At 40.9% G+C, this 21,480-nt stretch overlaps 1 protein-coding gene across 1 annotated transcript in view; it reads right to left on the reverse strand.

Annotated features, from left to right (window-relative positions):
* Positions 1–21,480, reverse strand: part of LOC125631066 (neural-cadherin-like) — a 94,654-nt gene that overhangs the window by 36,612 nt on the left and 36,562 nt on the right. Inside the window, exons 3-11 of the mRNA XM_048837243.2 lie at positions 19,575–19,769; positions 15,460–15,685; positions 10,454–10,658; positions 9,280–9,391; positions 5,850–6,099; positions 4,405–4,547; positions 3,885–4,057; positions 3,351–3,519; positions 1,742–1,912 (exon numbers count right to left, since the gene is read on the reverse strand). Coding sequence (XP_048693200.2) covers positions 1,742–1,912; positions 3,351–3,519; positions 3,885–4,057; positions 4,405–4,547; positions 5,850–6,099; positions 9,280–9,391; positions 10,454–10,658; positions 15,460–15,685; positions 19,575–19,769 — 1,644 coding nt within the window. The remainder of the gene's footprint in view (positions 1–1,741; positions 1,913–3,350; positions 3,520–3,884; positions 4,058–4,404; positions 4,548–5,849; positions 6,100–9,279; positions 9,392–10,453; positions 10,659–15,459; positions 15,686–19,574; positions 19,770–21,480) is intronic.

A 21,480-nucleotide genomic window follows, 5' to 3' on the forward strand; every position in this document is an offset into this window, starting at 1 on the left:
AGGGATACCAGAACTGAATACTGTATGTCAGGTGAAGGTGTTCTATTAATTTAAATACTGACATTAAATTGGATAAGGAATGGGATAGAAAATGCTGGATATAGTTTAATGTTTTTTTCCAACTGCTGCAGCACAATAGGGGCTTATTTAGAGTTGTCCAAAAATACTCACATCTCCTGACTTCCTTTAAAGCCAGATTCAAACTCATTTCTGCAATATAAGAGCATTAGACCACTAAACCTAAACATGTTCATGCTTTATATACATATATTCTTTATATGAAATTATATGAGTGGTCTTTAAGTAAATTTAATATACTGGAGTTTGGATGAAGTCCAAGTTCACAAACAGATTTACTCTTGTCCTACTCATGGTTCAATTTCTCATTATAGAAACAGTGAACAGAACTAACATACATTTCTGTGCTTTTCTAAGTTTCTCACTTTTACATTTTGTAAATATGTCCAGAGTACCTAAATGACTATTTCTGTAGCCACAGACATGATTTTCTTGAACCGACTTACTGCCTTTTTAGCCTGTGAACAGCTGAGATGTTGAAGTTATTTGCAGGAACCAAGGGAACAGTTATATAGTAATCCGATAATTTTGTGAAGACAAGCAATGGGAGTTAACTTAAGCTAAGGTAACAGATGCCTGCATATAAAAATGTAAAACTCTTACCAATCAAATACATAAGAAATTTATAATTTCTCTCTATGCAAAGCTTTCAAAATTGAAGCTAAATACGTTATAGTAAATTAGATCCATATACTCTTATTCCAATTTAAAAAAACAAAGATTTCTTGGGAAACTGAACAGCTCAATGGATTGGTAATGAAGAATTTTTCACTTCTAGGCAACTGATTTGAATCCAGGCCAGGACAGTAGTGACCAAGAGAGACTGTCATCCAGTGAGTTTAGTGACCCATGAGAGTTATTAGAGTCAGTCCAGTTCCTAGTGGAACAGATATCTGCATCACAAAAAAACATTATCTCACCATGTTACTGTTTTGGCAAGTCCCTTCCAGATCACAAATGAAACACAGCTGCCTGTGATCTGCCTGTCCTCAGGAACCATACTGGTGACCAATCAGGTAACTTTCACACATACCCAATTCACTACTTCACATATACCAAATTCACTACTTCTATGAGCAGGTTACTCATAACTGTTCAGTCTGGGGTCTCTGACATCTTCCTTCAGAGGATCTGGTGCTGGCCACTGTCAGACACAGGGTAGAGGATTAGATGGACCATTAAGTCTGATCCAGTATGGCAATTCCTGTGCTCCTCCTTTGAAATAATGTGTCCTTTTGAGTTTTGCTGGAATTGGGATTTATTAAAACCTCAAATGTAGTCATATTTTAATTGCTTGCATTCACATCTAAAAAACATGTTCTAAAAAAAATGTTCAGAAAAACATACAACAGACACATTCCTACTGATCAGGATAGATACCAAGAGATTCACACAGAAAGGCAGGATTTAACTACCCCTGGAAAGGTGAAGAGTGTCACCTCCACTGTGTCTTGGAAAACAAGTCAACTTGAACCATATAGCATTGTTCCAGTCAATAGTGAATAAGGCCACCCAAAAATTGATCCCTTTTAAGAGAGATACAGTCACCAGCATGAAGAGTTATTTTCACAGATAGCTGTATTTCAAAAAGAACTCAATCTGTTAACCACGTTCACGCCACTGTGTGCTGTTAGGACAGAGGGTGCGTGGTTAAATCACTCACATTGGTAGCGACTGTTCTCAAACTTCGGGTCATTGTCATTGACATCAGCAATGAAGATGGTGATTTGACAAACACCAATCAGTGGCTCCTGAGCTTGATCTGTAGCTGTAACAGAGAGCGTACACTCTCTCTGCTTCTCTCGGTCAAAGCTCTGAGTAGTAGTGATGATCCCTAGAAACAGAAACACCTTATGTGTGTTATACATACAATGCCATAACTAAGCCAGCAAAACCACACCAGGCATCACTTACACAGTAGGTAGTAGAACGGGACACGCCAGGTCCACATTGCTCAGCTTACTTGCACCACCACTGTGCAAGGTATTGATTAAACATGACTAACTTAAGGTTCCCTGTTTCTGCCACTCCTCGCAGTCACCAGCTTGCACTAACTGTGCCACTACTGTCGAGAGCCAGCATCTTTCAGGTTGGCCACTTGGACAGAGAGCTTCAGGCTAGATACCTTTTACCCCACTTCCCTCTCCCCACCCAGAAAAGAAGTTAGTTTCCCTTGTTTCCAAGAAACGTCCATGGAGGTTACTTCAACGACAACCTAAGTCAGAGTATTTCAAAGACAGCTAAGTGAAAAATCAATGCCCAGCAAATGTAAGTGATATAACTAAAATCATCTTTAGTTTAAGATTTAGGTAACAGCCTCATGAAATAGGTTAAAATAGAGTAACATATTGTAGTTATGGCTAAGTTTGTCAAAGATGCACTTCCATCTGAGAATACAAGTCTCACTCTGCGAACTGCTTCTTTCTTGGCATCTCAGTTTTGTCAATTAACCTGTACCTTCTGCCCTTTCCCATCTCAGGCTTTGGTCTCTTTGTTACATAGTTGGGTCAGAGATATTTAGGTGTGAACATCCTGAATTACCACTCTGCACTGAGGGTATCTTTTGTATTTATATAGGGACAATATTTCTCTAGTTCAACACTCATGGCAGTGTTTACCACCATCTCCTTCTGGTGCGATACCCACTGTATTTGTAGTATTTTAAAACTGAATTCTGGACTTCCAATCTATATTTATCAGACATTAATCAGTTCAAAGAGTTGTTAGTTCACATCAAAGGGGTGAATATACACTCAAGTAGAACTGTAGATCCATTCATGCTTCCTCTTCTGCAAAGTACAGACTATTTATATTTCTACAGTGAGATTTGTCCCAAGGTAAAGTTAATGTTTCAGAATAGTCTTATACCCCGATAAATTGGGGTTTCTGTTTTTCCTTGCTGACTTGCCAGCTAAAGCAGTGTAGGCTTACACCCACATATTCTAGATTCTTTTACTATTTACCACATCAAATACAATTTATTTTGGATGTTAAAGATTAGCCAAAGATTTATCATATTTTACATCATGCCTATAGCATTTAAAAAAATTAAGTATGATTTCTCAATAATTTTAGTAGGATTCTGCTGTGTTCAGACTAAAGGTAAGCTTTCAGTTTCCTCAGCATTCACTTCAGACTGTTTGACGTTGGCTCAGTTCTGGAAACATAGTTCTCCATATGGCTATAGCAATTCCCTGTTAATATACCAAATATACCATGCACCCAAATTCACTGCAATTCTGCCTTAACATAACAGGCATAGAGCCACTTACCAGTAACTGGATCAATACTGAAGCCTGGTGAAGTTCCATCTCTGTGCATAAGCTCATATTTTACTTCTCCATTAAGTCCCAGGTCTGCATCATAGGCTTCCACCTGCAAGACGTAGGTGCCTGGGGGCTGGTTTTCTAGAACCCAGGTGCTGTCACTGTAGTAAGTGCACTATAAATAGAACAAAATATTATTACATACAGAACTATAGAAATTAGCTATGAAATGTTCCAGTGGGTTTGCAGTACATTTGAGAAGAGTATGAAAGAAAATGTGCTTCAATTACTTAGTGCCTTAGAGAAGTGAAAAAACTTTCCTGAAAAGGAGCCTTTTCCAATTTAAATACTGAAGACTGCAGAAAACTGGGAGTATATTCCATTGTAGAGGATCTACCATACTGGCAAATATAATCCCTTAAAATCAACATTTACTACAAGCAAAGAACACACTGCTATAGCCCCCCTTAAAGATGGCAGTATCATCCCCAAGGTGATGATATCTATATGGAGGAGAAGGTTTACAGACAGATATCTTACCTTTCTGAAGACAGGTTTGTTATTATTAATATCATTAATTCCTACAATAACCACTGTAAAGCTTCTCAGAGGGGTAGGTCCCCCAGAGGCATTGTCATCTGTTGCTGTGATGTTTAATATGTATTGACGTCCTTTCAGTTTGGGTAGAGGATTCCTGCGCAGTTTGATGATGCCTAGATTTTGGAGGATAAAGTGCAATTTTACTGATAATGTAAACAAAAATGTCATATTTCTATATCACTATATTTTGGGGTGAGTTGGGATGGGGTTGGTCTTCTTCAACTGCAAACTCCTTAAGCCAGAGACCCAAGTCTTCCTGTGTTTTTTTATAATGCCTGGCCCAACAGGGAACCTATTCTAATTTATGGAAAGCATAAAAAGACTGTATGAATGAGGTGCGGTTTTGCTTTTTTCATAATTATGTATTCAATTACTATATGAATTATTTTCAACATGAACACAAAGCATAGCTACTGTTTGAACCTATGGTAAGGTAATGTTTTAAAACTTCTTTTCCTACCTTTCTGGCTATCCAGTTCAAAGTTGCCATCTTCATTACCTCCAGCAATCTGGTATAACACTCCATCTCCATCAGGATCTTTTGCATGTACAGCAGCCACTAAGGTACTGGGACCAGCATCTTCTGAGAGGAATGTTTTGTAACTGATGCAAAGATAAACAATCAATGCATATTTACTATCAGGATAGCTATTAATCCCATTAACAAGCTGCCAATGGTCTGAATTCTCACTGTGAATGTGATATAGTTTACCTTTGGGCATCCACAGTTTAACAAATTAAAGACTAGAGCCTTTGACTATCTAAAGAATCCAGTTTTGGTTTGCAGTGTGCACTGTATGATTGTGATCCTGCAATTCTGTGCATACCTCTAAGGACCTTTTGGAAAATATCAAAAAACAAGACTCTAAACTACATGGCACACACAGTTCTCCCCTGTGGGGGGGGAGGATGAGAAAAAGAACAAACTTCACGTGACTGATGTTGGTAAAGTCTCAATACAATTATGGATTCCAGAATACCCAAATGTGAACTGCTGTGATGAGGATGGTATAAAGACCCTATATATAGAATGGGACTGTAGATCTTAAATGTATAAATTTATTATACATATAGCCATATTATACATTATATATACATATACATATATTATACATTATAGCCATTTATTATAAATGGCTGTATTTTACATTTATGACAAAAAAGAATTTAAATTTATTACAGACAAAGGGAAAAATGCATTTTAACTAAACAGAATCCAATGAAAGTTATTTACTATGCAATCTTTTTCAGTTTACACTTGTTTTGATCAACCATTTCATACCCATCCTCCTCTCCTTCTGGCTCAGGTGTTTAGAGGGCTAGTCATCATAAAACCAAGGCACCAGCACATCCAAAAATATTCCCTTAGAAGTTAGATCTTTCAGTCATTCCATTAAATATAGCCTAATTATGTTATCTCTGTATGTAACAATGGATCTAAGGATCCAATGTGTTATGTCACAATTAATATGTGTACTTCTTACAATCTAGAACGGGAGTTCTCAAACTGGGGGTCGGAACCCCTCAGGGGGTCGTGAGGTTATTACATGGGGGGGGGTTGCAAGCTGTCAGCCTCCACCCCAAACCCCGCATTGCCTCCAGCATTTATAATGGTGTTAAATATATTAAAAAGTGTTTTTAATTTATAAGGGGGGTTTGCACTCAGAGGCTTGCTATATGAAAGGGGTCACCAGTACAAAAGTTTGAGAACCACTGGAACCTGTCAGTCCAATCCCTCACACACTCATGTAAGTTATTCCACTGACTTCACTGGTAGTGGAGAGTGCTCAGAACACAAGTAGATGCTTATTAACCAGCAGGATATGCCCCTTAAGCAAAGTATAATCAGGATTATTAGTATGAATTGCAACACAGAAAACAATCCAGGGTTTAAACTCTGCTTACCCAGATTGAGAGAACACAGGTGCCTCGTCATTCACATTAGTCATTCTGATGCGCACTGATGCAGTTCCTGTCCGAGGAGGATGGCCTTTGTCCACAGCTATGACCACAAATTCATACATATGGTTTGCTCTCTCAAAGTTCAGCTGCTGGTGAGAACTGATGATCCCTTCGGGCGTGATGGAAAAGTCAGTGCTTTGAATGAAGTAGGTGATCTCAGCATTGGAGCCAGAGTCACAGTCTGTTGCAAGAACTAAAAAAAAAAAAAAAAAATTTGACTGACCCCAGAGACATGAGTTTGCCATGAAAGAATGTTCCAGAATGCAGCATGACATTGTTTGTACAAGTAGTTAATACTGAATTATCACACAATCAATAGGCAGTTGGAACAATATCAGCCATAAATAGTGTGTCTGCTGTGATGGGGACAACAAACCCCATGCAACACACAGAGCCATAAAGGGGTTAAGAACCCTCCTTGCCTACAAACAGCAAAATCAAACCTGCCCCAGGTCAGCTGTGAGAAATGTCAATAATGGAGAGAGGCCCACCACCGTTGTAGCTAATGAGGGCAAGCCGAAGTATAAAAAGGGAGAAACAGGAAGCAAGGAGACAGAAAAGCTTGGGACTTCAATTGGGCAACAATTCTCTGCAAGAAGAGCTAGCACCAGGCTGCCTCCAAGAGAGCACAAGGAAAGGAGCTGTGGACGAAAGTCTTGAGGGCCAAGGGCTTTTTGTCTCATTTCTGTTGTTATGTTTGTGGAGTCAGCTTTTTTTTTTTTTTAATTTGATTTAAGCAATCGCTGTTGCGTCAAGGCCCGAGGGGCTTGTCTGCACCGGCACTTTACAGCGCTGCAACTTTCTCGCTCGGGGGTGCGAAAAAACACACCCCTGAGCACAGCAAGTTTCAGCGCTGTGCCCCTCATGGAGGTGGGGTTTTTTAAGATCGCTGGGAGAGCTGTCTCCCAGTGCTCTGCTGCGACCACACAAGCCACGTTAAAGCCTTGCTGCGTGTTCATCACTGTTGACCCCCCCACCCAACTCTCTCTGGGGATGCCTTTCAAATGTAATTAGCTATGTCATAGCTAACATTTTTTTTAATTAACTGCTGCTTAAAGGTACAAGGAGTGATTAAATGTTCTTCTCCAGTAAATGTTTATTCACAGTATTCAATGCCCCATCGGTTCAGAGGCCCGCGAGTCAATCGAACAAAGAGCTGGAGTTTACACTGTTGTAACAAAAGTGATCTTAAAAGAGTAGCGCTGTCTCTTAATTGCCATGCTGTTTTTCTCACCGAATGAAGAGGCTTCACATCACACCAACACTGGGCTGGCGTCAATTTAAACCAACTCATTAATCCAACTGGTAGATCTGAGGGCTTTTATCTCAAAGTTAAACACTTCTTCAGAACACCCAGATGTGATGATGCAGATGCACTCTGACAGAGCAAGCAGCATGCATATGTGATGTTTAAACTAACAGATGGAAACTGTTGCTTTTTCAAAATGAAAACATAGAATAACTATTGAAGGAACAATGATAAATAACAGACCTATTTACTCAAAATATAAAAGGGAAAAAATAAATAAAAGACATTAAAGTGAAGAGTGAAAGCCTGTGAAATGCTAAAGTATAGCATGTAGAAATATATTTTCCATATCTACCTTTTTGTAAGTTATTAGATCCAGAGAACTCCATTTCACTTAAAAAGGACACTATTGTAGCTTCCAACATTTAGATTTTTTAAAATTTGATTGTAAGAGATTTTTTTAAAACCATATTGTGAATATAAATGTTTTCATTACATTAAATCTAACCCCCCCCCCCCCAGCTTAACAGATAAACAATTTCTTGCAACATTATGAATTCAAACATATGACAGCCCAAGGAAGACTGAAATAAAAGTGGCTTAAAATAGTTGTACAAAATCAGTTTCATTTTCCAAAGTGAAATATAAAAAGAGTGAAACACTTTAACTATTTTCTATTAATTCAAACAATTCATTCAGATTTAATCTATGATGTTATTTGTAACATAAGTATATGAAATTTAGGCTGACAACGTCCTTGCAATTATGATGCTATTTTGGTATACAGATATTTTCTGTTGCTCTAATCTTTCAACAGCTGACATTTCTATTGCACTTTTATCTTCTTGTTCACTCCAAAGTTTATATTCAAAGTAACAATATACGCATGTCCAAGGCACACAATGTCGAACGATAAACCACATGCATAGCAATATATACTGCATGTACTTTTCAAAAGTTTGTTCCTTCACCACATTTTAATTCGACTGCACCATGGTAAAACCTATTTTACAAAACCTGTGAATGCCATGTGTATGGACAAACCACAGCGCCTGCCTGTTTGAAGAGATTTCAGCCTTTCTGTAATGGAGTGTGAAACAGAAAAATAACTGTAATTGATTGAAGACAAGAGATGGCCAAATTAAATCAGCGTCACTAACGGGGCGTGAGCCTAGGTTGCTGTGCAGTCAGCTGCAAGAGATGTCCATGTGAGGAAGGGTTTCGGATGACCGGGAGGGTGTGCTGCAGAAGTGGAAGAGATGCTGATGCTATGTTTTATTTTACTTGTTGACACTCTGTTACAGACAGACAATGACATTCCTTCCCTGCCTACAGGGTATCAGGCCTCACCTCCAGGCATCAGGGAGGTGAGCTATTTCTTCCTTGAGTATATGTCTAAGAGACATTAGACCGCTGATGTCCCTGAGTCCCTGCACTGATACTTTATATAGGGTGCTGGGCACAAAACAGTCAGCCGACAGGAAACTACAACTAGTAGGGAACGCCACAGCTTGCCTTCTCAGCCACGCAAGTTACCATGAGCACATAAAACTTGTCCTCCTCTCACTACACTGGTTCCCCATAGAATATTGCTTCCAGTTCAAGATCTCGGTCCTCCTCTTCAAGGCATTCAATGGTCTAGGCTCAAGATACCTAGAAGGTCATCTCAAGCCCTAAGAGAAGGTCAACAGTTCTGCTCCTCTGGAACAATGCAACTATCTACTGCATAGGAGATATCTGTGTAGGAGACAGATTTCTCCGGGGGTCAGTCCATGACTATGGCTTGAAATCCTGCAGAATATAAGAACTACACTCAAACCTCACCACCCTCCATTCCAAGTGCAAGGCACACTTCTTCACCCTGACTTAAAAAGAAAGAGACACCACGCAGCACATTATACACATAATAAAACCCCACAAAAAGTATTCCCTCTTGAGAGAGAAAGAAGAAAAAAAAAAACGTATGACAGATGTTAGTCACATCCTTTAATGCGCTTTTGGAAGGTACTCAGATACGATGGTGGTGGGCATGGTAAACAATTTAATTGATCAGATTATATAGACTATAGTCACAAGTTAATTCTTGTGAGAAGACGGAATAAGAGGTAGCAGAGAAATGATCACCTTGCAACAGAGATGTGCCAACTGGGATGGTTTCAGGAATGTTGTCACGGCTGTAAATGGAGTGCTGGAATTCTGGAGAGCAGTCATTGTCATCAGTGATGTGAACTGTCACCTGTTTGGGACAGGAGGCAGAAGAAAAGACTAAAAGAAAATGATAGGTGTCTGCTGAAGAGTGGCCCACCAGGACTGACCTGCTGCTTTTTAGAAATGAAATGTGAGAGTGCACGGATGTACTGGCTCTGGTCAGCCTTGTTAGTTTTTACCCCTTTCACTCACATCTGATCACTCTATGCATTTACTTTTACAAAATATTTTCATTTCCATTTTAAAGTAATGTTCATTGGGCACTAAAACTTCTTGGTACAATGTAGCACTGCAAAATATTTGCTATGAAATCTGCAAACCTCAAAATCAGGTTTTTCACATTTTATACTTTACAAACTTGGTCCAATTTCAGGCAAGGTATTCCCCCTTCTGCCATTTAAAAAAACATCAGAATCAGGACCACTCGATTGGAAGTGTCCTATTTTCATAAAAAATTAATGTAATTTTTTTAAAAACTCAAAATCTAAAATTTTGGCTAAAAAAAAAATCAATTCTCACATCTTAATGCATGAAATGTTATGTTTCAATCTGAAATCAGCATTACAGAAAAAGCTTTGGCTTTGGAGTATTAAGTGGACCAGGAAAAGTTATAGATACTTTGTCACATTTTTGCTATTTTTGCTCAGCACATTGTAGTTCATAAGGCATCACAGTCATACATCTCTCAGTCTGAGTATCTAGGTACTTATTGCACCTATTACTGTAATATCTCTAAACTGCCCTCAGACATTATCAAACTTGTTCCCACAACACCTCTGTGAGTAAGAAAGCAGCAAATCTGTTTTTTCTGAACAGATTATGTTTTTAAAATTAAGGCAAAGATAAAATGTTCCTTGGACAATGTCACACAGGAAGTATTTTTGCAGACCCAGAAACTGAACCCAGATCTGATTCTCAGTCCAGTGCCTTGAAAATAAAACCATCCTCCCTCCCAATCTACACACAGCTTTGTGTTATTTAGATTATCAGTGTATGTAATGAGATCACTAAATACAGTCTTGATGGAGGAAATAGCGACCATAGTTAGGTGATTCATTGTATTCATGTAAAGCCAAGTGATTCATTGTACCTCAGTTACACTGCTAAGCCAGCTCTCAGCTTCCACTGCTTTCACGAGAAAGTGATAAAGATGGTGCTCGCTCTCATAATCCACTGTATGGGTCAAACTGAGCTCTCCACTCTCCTGGCTCAGGCTGAAAAGGCCACTGGGGTTCATCAGCAGGGTGTAAGAAAGAGGCTGGTTCTGGAAGGAAACAGCCTCCACAACTGCTACTCTGTGAAGAACAATAGCATAGTCATTAGCCAATTTGTTACCGTCTGTTTCACTAGGAGTCAGATGGCAGATTATGCCACATAGCCCAGTTACTGAAAAGTGCAGGACTGGCCCCTGCAAATATCTTCTAATACTTTATCTGGTCTACATTTAAAATGACTCTTGGAGAAGGGACTCTGCCACTCCCCTGGGGACGCTATTCCACACTATATCAGATCTTGGGTAACAATTTGCCTTTTCTTCATTTCAACCCATTATTCCCAATCACCTGACTAAACATTTACTCCTTCCTTGGTATTTACACCCTTCAAATCCTTGCAGACCATTAAGTTTTCTACCTTAGTGATTGTGTAGCTAAACTACACATATTTCTTTTAATTTTTCTTCAGAAGCTGGGATTGAAAACATCTTAACCAGACACTTACTGGACAGAAGTAGATATGGAAGACAAAGGAGAAAGGGCCCACCAGTGCGGTCCAGGACAATGACCTGGTGAGAAACCCAGCCCCTGCTTCCAGAGTTGCTGGGAAGGAGAAAGGGGCTGGGATTTCTACCAGGTACAGTCACTGCCTTGTTTGGAACTCCATTGTAGATACCAACCTCTGGCTAGTATGTCCCATTTTATTTGAAGTGCTATCCCCCTCTACTCTGCAGGACAGGAGAAGAATTGTGTACCTTCATGATCAGAGCCTCTGAAGAGGTAGCAGGTAGGCCTCCATCACTTGACTGCTTCTCCAGCCTATTTTCTCCTCCCCTGCAACTAACTCCAGCATCTGCCTCTTCTGATACTCAAAAGCTTTACAGTTCAATGCTGCTCAGAGGCTTCTGAATAGCAGCAATAAAACAGACCAGTCTTGTCAGCATCACTCTCCTGCTGCTTGGCAAAGCTATTCTGTAGCAGCGGCAGTGAAGCCAGACTTACCTGAATCTGTTTACGTTAGGACTGTCAAGCGATTAAACAAATTAATCACAATTAATCGCGCTGTTAAACAATAGAATACCATTTATTTAAATATTTTTGGATGTTTTCCACATTTTCAAATATATTGATTTCAATTTCAACACAGAATACAAAGTGTACAGTGCTCACTTAAAAAATAAATTATAAATATTTGCACTCTAAAAATAGAAAATAGTATTTTTCAATTCACCTAATACAAGTACTGTATCTCTTTCTCATGAAAGTTGAACTTACTAATGTAGAATTATGCACAAAAAATAACTTCCCTCAAAATAAAACAATGTAAAACTTTAGAGCCTACAAGTCCACTCAGTCCTACTTCTTGTTCAGCCAATCACTCAGACAAACAAGTCTGTTTACATTTACGGGAGCTAATGCTGCCTGCTTCTTGTTTACAGTGTCACCTGAAAGTGAGAACAGGCATTTGCATGGCACTGTTGTAGCCAGCATCACAAGATACTTATGTGCCAGATGCGCTAAAGATTCATATGTCCCTTCATGCTTCAACCACCGTGCCTGAGGGCATGCTTCCAAGCTGACGATGCTTCTTAAAAAAATCATGCGTTAATTAAATTTGTGACTGAACTCTTTGGGGGAGAATTGTATGTCTCCTGCTCTGTGTTTTACCAGCATTTTACCATATATTTCATGTTATAGCAGTCTCAGATGATGACCCAGCATGATGTTCATTTTAACAACATTCACTGCCGATTTGACAAAATGCATATAAGGTACTAATGTGAGATTTCTAAAGATAGCTACAGCACTCAACCCAAGGTTTAAGAATCTGAAGTGCCTTCCAATATCTGAGAGGGATGAGGTGTGGAGCTTGCTTTCAGAAAAAGCAACACTCTGATGCAGAAACTACAGAACCCGAACCACCAAAAAAGAAAATCAATCTTCTGCTCATGACATCTGACTCAGATGAGGAAAATGAACGTGTTCCAGTCTGTACTGCTTTGGATTGTTATCGGGCAGAACCCATCATCAGCATGGACACATGTCCTATGGAACGATGGTTGAAGCATGAAGGGACATGAATCTTTAGTGCATCTGGTGTGTAAATATCTTGCAACACCAGCTACAATAGTGCCATGTGAACGCCTGTTCTCACTTTCAGGTGACATTGTAAACAAGAAGCAGGCAGCATTATCTCCCGTAAATGTAAACAAAGTTGTTTGTCTGAGTGATTGGCTGAACAAGAAGTAGGACTGAGTGGACTTGTAGGCACTAAAGTTTTACATTGCTTTGTTTTTGAGTGCAGTTATATAATGTGACAGGGTCGGGCCAGATGGCTACAGGACAGTAATAGAAGGCAGATGTATTAGCCCCAGGTTAAGTAGGTCCCTTTTCCCTGGGTAAGGTAACAGGGAAGGTTCCAGAACAATCAGGAACCTTCTGGAGACAATTAAGATGACAGGCTGATTAGAACACCTGCAGCCAATCAAGAAGCTCCTAGAATCAATTAAGGCAGGCTAATCAGGGCACCTGGGTTTAAAAAGGAGCTCACTTCAGTTTGTGGGGCGCATGTAAGGAGCTGGGAGCAAGAGGCGCTAGGAGCTGAGAGTGAGAACACATACTGTTGGAGGACTGAGGAGTACAAGCATTATCAGACACCAGGAGGAAGGTCCTATGGTGAGGATAAAGAAGGTGTTGGGAGGAGGCCATGGGGAAGTAGCCCAGGGAGTTGCTGCTGTTGCACAGCTGTTCCAGGAGGCACTCTAGACAGCTGCATTCCAAGGACCCTGGTCTGGAACCCGGAGTAGAGGGCGGGCCCGGGTTCCCCCCAAACCTCCCAACTCCTGGTCAGACACAGGAGGAGTTGACCTGGACTGTGGGTTCACGAAAACGGCCAAACTGAGGGCTGCTGTGAAGCTCCAAGGCGAGCAAATCCGCCAATAAGTGCAAGACCCACCAAAGTAGAGGAGGAACTTTGTCACAATAACAAAACAAAAATCTACGTTTGTAAATTGCACTTTCACGATAAAGAGATTGCACTACAGTACTTGTCTAAGGTGAATTGAAAAATACTATTTATTTTGTTTATCATTTTTACAGTGCAAATATTTGTAATAAAAATAATATAAAGTGAGCATTGTACACTTGTATTCTGTGTTGTAATTGAAATCAGTATATTTGAAAATGTAGGAAAACATCCAAAATATTTAATAAATTTTGATTGGTATTCTACTGTTTAACAGTGTGATTAAAACTGTGATTAATCACCACTCTTTGTTTTTTAGTTAATCATGTTAACTGCGATTAATTGACAGCCCTAGTTTACATTGAATACACGTTTGGAAGATTTTCTTCACAATCTAGAAAAAATAAGCTTCCCCTTCCCCCACCACTCCCCTCTTCCCCCACTTTACTTGGCAACTTGAAATCTAGTCTATTAAAAAACATTTGATTACTTTCAGGTATTTATTTATTTAGATTTAAAATAGAAGACTCCTATCTAAGGCTCCAGGCACTAACATCATGATTCACTACAACCCCAGCAGCATCAATCATTTCAGCAGGAACTCAGTCAACCAGCCCCTACAGAAATTCCTTCTAATCCCTTCATCACTGTAAGAGGCATACCTTCAGCCCCCTCTATAAACCCTATACAACCAACAGCTTTTTCTACACCTGCCTCTAAGTCTCCTTGACAATTTTTATGGCTTTACTAACACATTTTAAAAATCTTTTCCTCTCCTTGTTGCGAAGTGAAAAACCCATATAGAGGCAGGACACCAACTGACTATGTTGGGGATGTGTGCAAAGCAAGAACATTGAAAAAATAGAAAGTATTTGTCCCTAATGTCTTTGTCACAGTAATCTTTATGTGCCATGTGTAACAGTAAAAATAAATGTAGACAGAAGTGTGATTTTTGAAGTTAATGGTCTCTCTTTAAATTTTACCAAGTGGTCCCATGCTTGCCTGTCATTAGTGAGTGGAGCTTTCAAGAGCGGCTCATGAATCAAATCCCCCTCAGCCTTTTTAATTTTGTCGTCTCCTCTAAATTCACTTCAATCTGCCTACAAATTTCAGAACTAAAAGGGTCTGAAGAGGACATCAGCACAAACAGAGGCTTTGGTTGGTTGGGTTTTTAAATGTAAACTTCTGCTAAGAGGAGATTAAATACAATTAAATTAACTTATCATTGGCCACACTGCTAGAGATCATTTTAATTACTATTCTGTCCCCTACAGAACACTGAACACTCACACGAACCCACATAGGCATCATAACAAAATAGGTACTGTTATAGCAAGTTTCCTTTTCAAAGCACAGTCCAAACACAAATCCTTACAGCCTCTGAGACAGATAGGCAGGCAAAAAAGAAAAAAAAAATCCTTATTCCAATAACTGCAGCATTTGAAAGCAATAAATAGGGACCACTTGGCAAGTACTATTGGGATAATCCTTTAATTTTCACTGAAATCCATTTAGTTTGGAGAAAGTATTTGGAAGCACAGAACACGGAGAAAAAGAAACATTTTAACAAAAGTCAAGGACCCTCTCTCCTAAAGGGAGATGTTTGGCATGTGTGTATTTTACAGGAAGGGGTGGAAGATGGAAGGCATTTCAGAGATGTAATGATTTGTCCTAGCCAAATCAGTGCCAGAGCTGGGATTTGAATCCCATACTTTCTGTTCCCAGCCTAGTGTTCGGTCCATTGTGCTATGCTGCTCCTCCATTTGAAAGAGTCACATTTTCCTTTTGAACTGCAATACAGGACTATCAATGCAAGCGTAGCCCTGTAAACAAACAACACTGGTTGCAAATGAGACACTATGTGGTACTCCACAAAGTTTCTCTCAGAGCACTGGACCCTGGCTTTCTTCCACTTACTTTTCTCCTGCTGGAGTACTTTCAGGGACAAAGACGCTGTAGGACACGTTAGTAAACTGGGGAAGTCTGGAGCCAACCAGGATAGAGATGGAGGCATAAGGACTTTTGTTGCCATATTCATCAGTGGCCTGCACTGTGACCACATATTCCTTATTCCAAGTTAAAGGCAAACCGGTTGTCATTATAATACCTGTATCCATATCAACTTCAAATCGCTCTTCGCCACCTATCAATAGATGTACAGAAACCATTCTAGTAGAGGCATCAGAGTAAGAACATTCATTTGCATCTTCATTACCTTTAAGCTTCGGCTTCAAATCCCTCACTTTTCTCTACACATTCTCCCTTTTTTTTTAAGCCCATTCTTTATTTTACCCCTTGTTCATACTGTGCATTGTGGGAGAGACAGTATACATATGTTATATACGGACAATGGACTTGGTGTTAAACACCAGTTTCCTCAATACTGTGCACTAACACAAAACACCCAGGACACAACTCTAGCTCTAAGGCTAGCTGTCTTGTGCCCTCATTCAGCAGCCTTCAGGCTTATGCACTACAGAGCTATATTAGACATGTGCTCATTATCTAACCCTAACTCTAACCATGGGTATGGGGCACTGCAAATTGGTATGCTGTCATTGCAGCTCCCAAGGTCAATTCTGCACGGATCTCAAAAAAAGTAGCCCTCCCCATCCTGAAATTCTCTCACCACCGCTGGTCAGCCCTGTCTGCAAAACAATTCTTTCCCACTAATCCATAGTGGCTTCTCAGCCACCAAAATGGCACTGAATGCTGTGTTGGTGATCCAGCTCAGGATACCCCTCCCCCCAAAACACTACATCCTCAGTTCCTAGCAAACCACCTCCGTGTGTTCAGACAATGTGAACTGAGAATGGAACAGGCATCCCATGTGCATGCTAAACAGCATGAGCCCTAGGATTGTTTTCACTGTGAATTGTGGGAAGTCAGGTGGGTTGAATTTTACTTTTTTTTTAAATTCCATGTTTCCACTGTCTCTGTCGCATACTTCCTTTCCAGGTGGTCTTGGGCCATTTTCTGATTCCTGTCTGCCAACATGGACCCAGCAATGCTCCACACACTAGGACGACTGCTTGGGCTGTATTACAGCAGTCAAAGCTAGATGAATTTGGCATTGGACTTTGCCTGCCTCACCCTCGAGCAGACGATGTGGGAGCAGAAGAATATTCTACAGCAGCAGCAGCTCCTCTGGCAGCAGGAGAGCACTCGGAAGAGGTGGCAGATGGAAGAGGACAACGATCCAAGCTGGATCGCCTACACAGCAGGTAGCACCATGTCTGGGCCTGAGAAGCCAGCATGGATTGATGGGAGAGGATCATTCTGCAGACTGGAGCTGAGCAGCAGTGGTGGCCGAATTTCAGGATGGGGAGGGTCTAACTTTTTTGTGATCGGTGTAGAACTGACCTTGGAGCTTCAATGACAGCCGTAGCAACGTGTAGTGCTCCATATCTGTGGAGAAGCAGGTATGCCATTGCCCTGTGGAAGCTCGCAACCCTAGAGTACTACTGGTTTGTAGCCAACCAATTTGGCATGGGGTGATCAACTGTTGGCGACATTCTCAAGCAGGTCTGCTGTGTCTCTGATAAAGTGATATCTAACAGGATCCTAAAGCTGGGTAATGCTCTGGAGATGGTTGATGGCTTTGCACACATACAGTTTCCAAACTGTACTGGGGCAATTGATAGAACATGGGTGCCGACCATTCGTTCCCCCACTACAGCACAGAATTTATAAAACCAGAAAGGGGTATTTCTTCTTGATGGGAGATTTACAGACAAAAATGCAGGGTGGTCTGGAAGGGTCCAAGATTCTAAGATCTTTTAGCCCTCAGTTCTGTTTAGATGAATGGAGAAATGAATGTTTGCTCCCAGGACCACTGTAGACATTAATGGTGTGGAGGTAGTTTGGTTATTGTGGAAGACTTGTCTTATCCTGTTATGCCCTGACTAATGAAGCCATACACAGGCCACTTGGACGGCAGGAAGGAACACTTTAACTATTGCCCGAGCAGTTCCCTTACAGCAGTCGAGTGTGCATTTAGCAGTTTAAAGGCAGATGGCACTGTTTATGGAACAGGTTGGAAGCAGCTGGAAAAAAAGAGGTTAGGACCATTCAATGCCTGTTGTGCGTTGCACAATATTTGTGAAAGCAAGGGAGAAAGCCTTAACAATGGGTGGGAAGTGGAGGTTCGGTGACTTGCTTGGTGGTTCAAGCAGCCAGCAAGGCGTCCTGTAGAAAATGCTGACACCCAGGGGAATATTGTTAGGGATGTCATATTTTAAGTCTCCTGCCTGAACATGTGCAGTTGTAAGCCCATGGGGGAGGGGGAACTGTTGGGATACATTTCAAGCATTGGGGTGTAACGTATGAGTGGTGGAAGTAGAATGCTCTCTATGTACTTCTGAAAACCCCATGAAGTATTTCAGCTTTATTTAACGGATTTTCATAATTAAGTGTAATAAGGACTCCTCATGAATTGACTAAAATAATTTTAATTATGAAAGAACAAAACCAAAAATCTAGTTTTTATTGAACTAATGGAAAAAATGATGTTTTTGTATTTTCAAATACATTTACCTAAACAGTTTACTAATCAACAAATCTCTAATTAAAGCAACAGTGCAAACAAAACTCAAAGTGCACCAGTGCAAATGGTGCAAACACAACCCGGGGGGTGGCTGGTTGCCTTACAGTTACAGGTGAGTATAAGCCAGCCCACTGCCTCTTCTTGCCTGCATGGGCTCTAGAGTTAAGTGATGCGGCTCAAAACTTTCAGGGGCGCTGCTGGACTCAAAGAAGTGCTGGGCTCCCAGGAGCCAGTGTTCTCAGTGCCCCGAGGTTATTTTGAGAGGGGAACGGCCGCTGGTAGCACTGCTGCAAGGGTATGGTGGGGAGGACTTGCCGCTCATCCCAGCGCCCAGTATTGCCAAGGTTGCAAAGGACATGGCTGGATCCCAAATTCCGAGCCTGCAGGGCCTGCTGGCCTAACAGGAGCTATTCTGGAGAACATTCTGGCTCAGGATAGCATCCATGAGTTGCCTCTGCCTCTCCCCTATCTTTTTCTATGCTCTTCTTGGCCATCGCAAAGCGGTCCTTGGCCACTGCCATAATCTCCCAGGAGAGCTGCATTTCCTTCTCCCTCTGGGTCCGCACATACAGCTTCCACCTCTTTCCCAGAGAAAAACCAGACTCGACTCTCTGCCAAAAGCTCTACAAACATCTTATCCTGAGTTTTCCTTTTACGTCGCCTTCAGGATGGCCAGCCTCTCAGCAGTACATAGAGGCCCTGTCCTTGACGCTCTGGTTGTTGTAGGTGCGGTGGCTATGGGAGCGTCTGGCCAAAAGAGCTTCCTGAACCAAAGCTTCTCCCCAGATGGTGATGAGATCCAGGGTCTCAGCATGGCTCAATGCAACTGTGCGAGGCATGTTGTGTGGTTTCAGGAGTGCTATCACAGCTACACTGCAAGAATGATACACCAGGATCCAGGAGCAAGTGGGCAAAATGTGGCTCCGTGCCAGCTTTTAAAAGGTGGGGAGGTGTTGTCCTGGGAATTTGAGACCAGAGCGTGGGAGGGCACACAAGTAAATGGACAGGTCAGTAACAGTCAGCCTGCAAAGCACTATGGGATAATCACTGGAAGCACACAGCAATTGCGTGCACACAAACAATAGACCGAAGTAATTCAGTTTAAAGGAAACCTAGTCTGCTTTGCAAGAGGACTTCAGAGTCTGCGATAAATATGTAGCGATGGATCATGTGTACGCAAGCATTTTCAAACTAGATTAACTTGATTTGATCTGGTTTATACCGCCCATGTAGACAAGCCCTTAGTAGCATAGGCCAGACCTTAGTCTAAGACTGGTTCTGGTCACTTTGTATGGGAGTAACCAACTCCCTTACACTCATGTACTGGTTTAATTTACACCACTTTACTCAACACCTCTGACCTTCACCCAGTATGTCTCAACAAGGCTATTCTATTAAAACCTTATTAACTAAATGATAAAATTGGAAATTGCGAAAATAAAAATCTCATCATGCAGATTAATCAGTTGATTCACAAAAGACTTACCTGCAATAAGTGCATAAGTTATCCCAACACTGGAGTTTTCATTGTTATTGGAATGGGCCATGAGCTGGTAGATCAGAGTGCCTTTCCGGGCATCAGGATCAACACGTGCCAAATAGGGGTATGGGTACATACCCCAGGATAGAAAATCCTCTTCTGGGGCAATAATTGTCACATGACACAAATACCAGTCATTATCTGCAAACACATTAAATTTAAACAAAATCAGATGTCATGCCTAAGACAATTTCACAAATTTTAACCAGACATTTTAAATCAGATTAGAAGATTTTTTGGTAAAAGATGGAAGAGTGCCTACTGTGTACATCCTAACATACAGACAATAACTCTGGCAAAAAATTCACATCTCTGCTGACAGTTTGGTTTTATTAAGTGTAAATAATAAAAAGTAACCAATAATTTAACTAAACATACGTAAATAATCACATTATACCAGACACCTAGAGTTACAGGTGCATCACGGAAAGAGCTGTATTCTTCTACTTATATGGAAAATGCTTGGGCCAAGATGCTAGGATAACTGATCCCACAAATAGGTTTTATGTTTCACCTGCGTTCTCCCACTGGTTAGTCTAGAATCACAACAAGACAATTATGCAAGCAAGGTGTAATTATTTTACAGTGCCTGAAAGTGTGCTGGGAATTTCAAAGGAGAGACAAAGATGAGCTCCCACTCTGATCAAATTACCATCTAGAATTCAGACATGACATGAGGGAGACAAGAGAAGAAGGACATAAGTGGGAATCTGCAGCTATTTATACATAACTACATTTACCATCTTAGTTTGTTAGATTGCGTCTTGCTGGCTTCCTAGCAACATCCTAGGGGACGCTAGGGTTGCAGACAGGCTTCTTAAAGACATTTTCCACAAGGACCAACAAATATATTTATGTTTCCAATCAGGTCTGAATACTAAACTTTAAAACAAAAAATCAGATCAAATGGCATATACAAAAGAAAGCTCAGTTGTGAGAAATGAAACAAAAGAGAACAGAGAAGGTGTATAAATTTGAAACTCAGGTTGTCGCCAGCATAGCATAGTGCACTGAAATGGTATGTTTGTAAGGACTACACGTTTGTCCGTGGAATATTCATTTGGATTTTTCTACAGTTGTCTCTCAGGAGTCTTTGATCTGTAACTTACATGACGCTGCATTTTACACACAGTTGCAGAAGGCAGCATCACATCAACAAAATCAGTTTCCATGCCAAAAGTTGGTCTGGGAACTTCAAACTCCTTTTAACTATAAGCCTGAGATCCAGAGTACTAAAAATCTCATTCCCATGTCTACAAAATTATGATGAATTCTCTTATTTTGCTGATTTTCTTTCTCAAGTTTTCAGTGAATTTAGTGCCAATGTAATATGACATATTTACAACCCTGCACAGTCAAGTCCTTGGTTTATCCGCAAAACAGATGCACTGCAAGCAGCAGCACAAGTTTCCTCGGGCTTTGCTGCCAACAGGCCTAACACTCGTATTCTGGAGAGGCAACTTCCACGCCCACTCAATCGTTTTCTTCAGCATGCCCAGGGTTCCTGTTCACCAGCAGACACCATTCACAGAGATCAACTCATTTCACACAGGCCATTTAACAGCCAGAGGATAATGACTCTCATAATCACTAGCGACCTGGGCTGGATTTGATTTGCAAAAAGTTACCTTCTCTCTTGTACCAACAACATTTGCCGATTACCTTTTCCACTAAGAGGGATGCTGCCAGACCAAGTTAGGGTTAAAATTGAGGTTTTTGTAAAAACGGAGCTTTTATAATGCCAATAATTTCCACACCCACCAAAGACAACTCCCTACCAACACAGGCACCGGCTTTTTCCTTTGCCTGGGGGTGCTCAACCCCCGCTCTGCCACAGGCCCCGCCCCCACCC

Source organism: Caretta caretta, chromosome 2 (assembly GCF_965140235.1).
Source record: "Caretta caretta isolate rCarCar2 chromosome 2, rCarCar1.hap1, whole genome shotgun sequence".
Taxonomy (NCBI): domain Eukaryota; kingdom Metazoa; phylum Chordata; order Testudines; family Cheloniidae; genus Caretta; species Caretta caretta.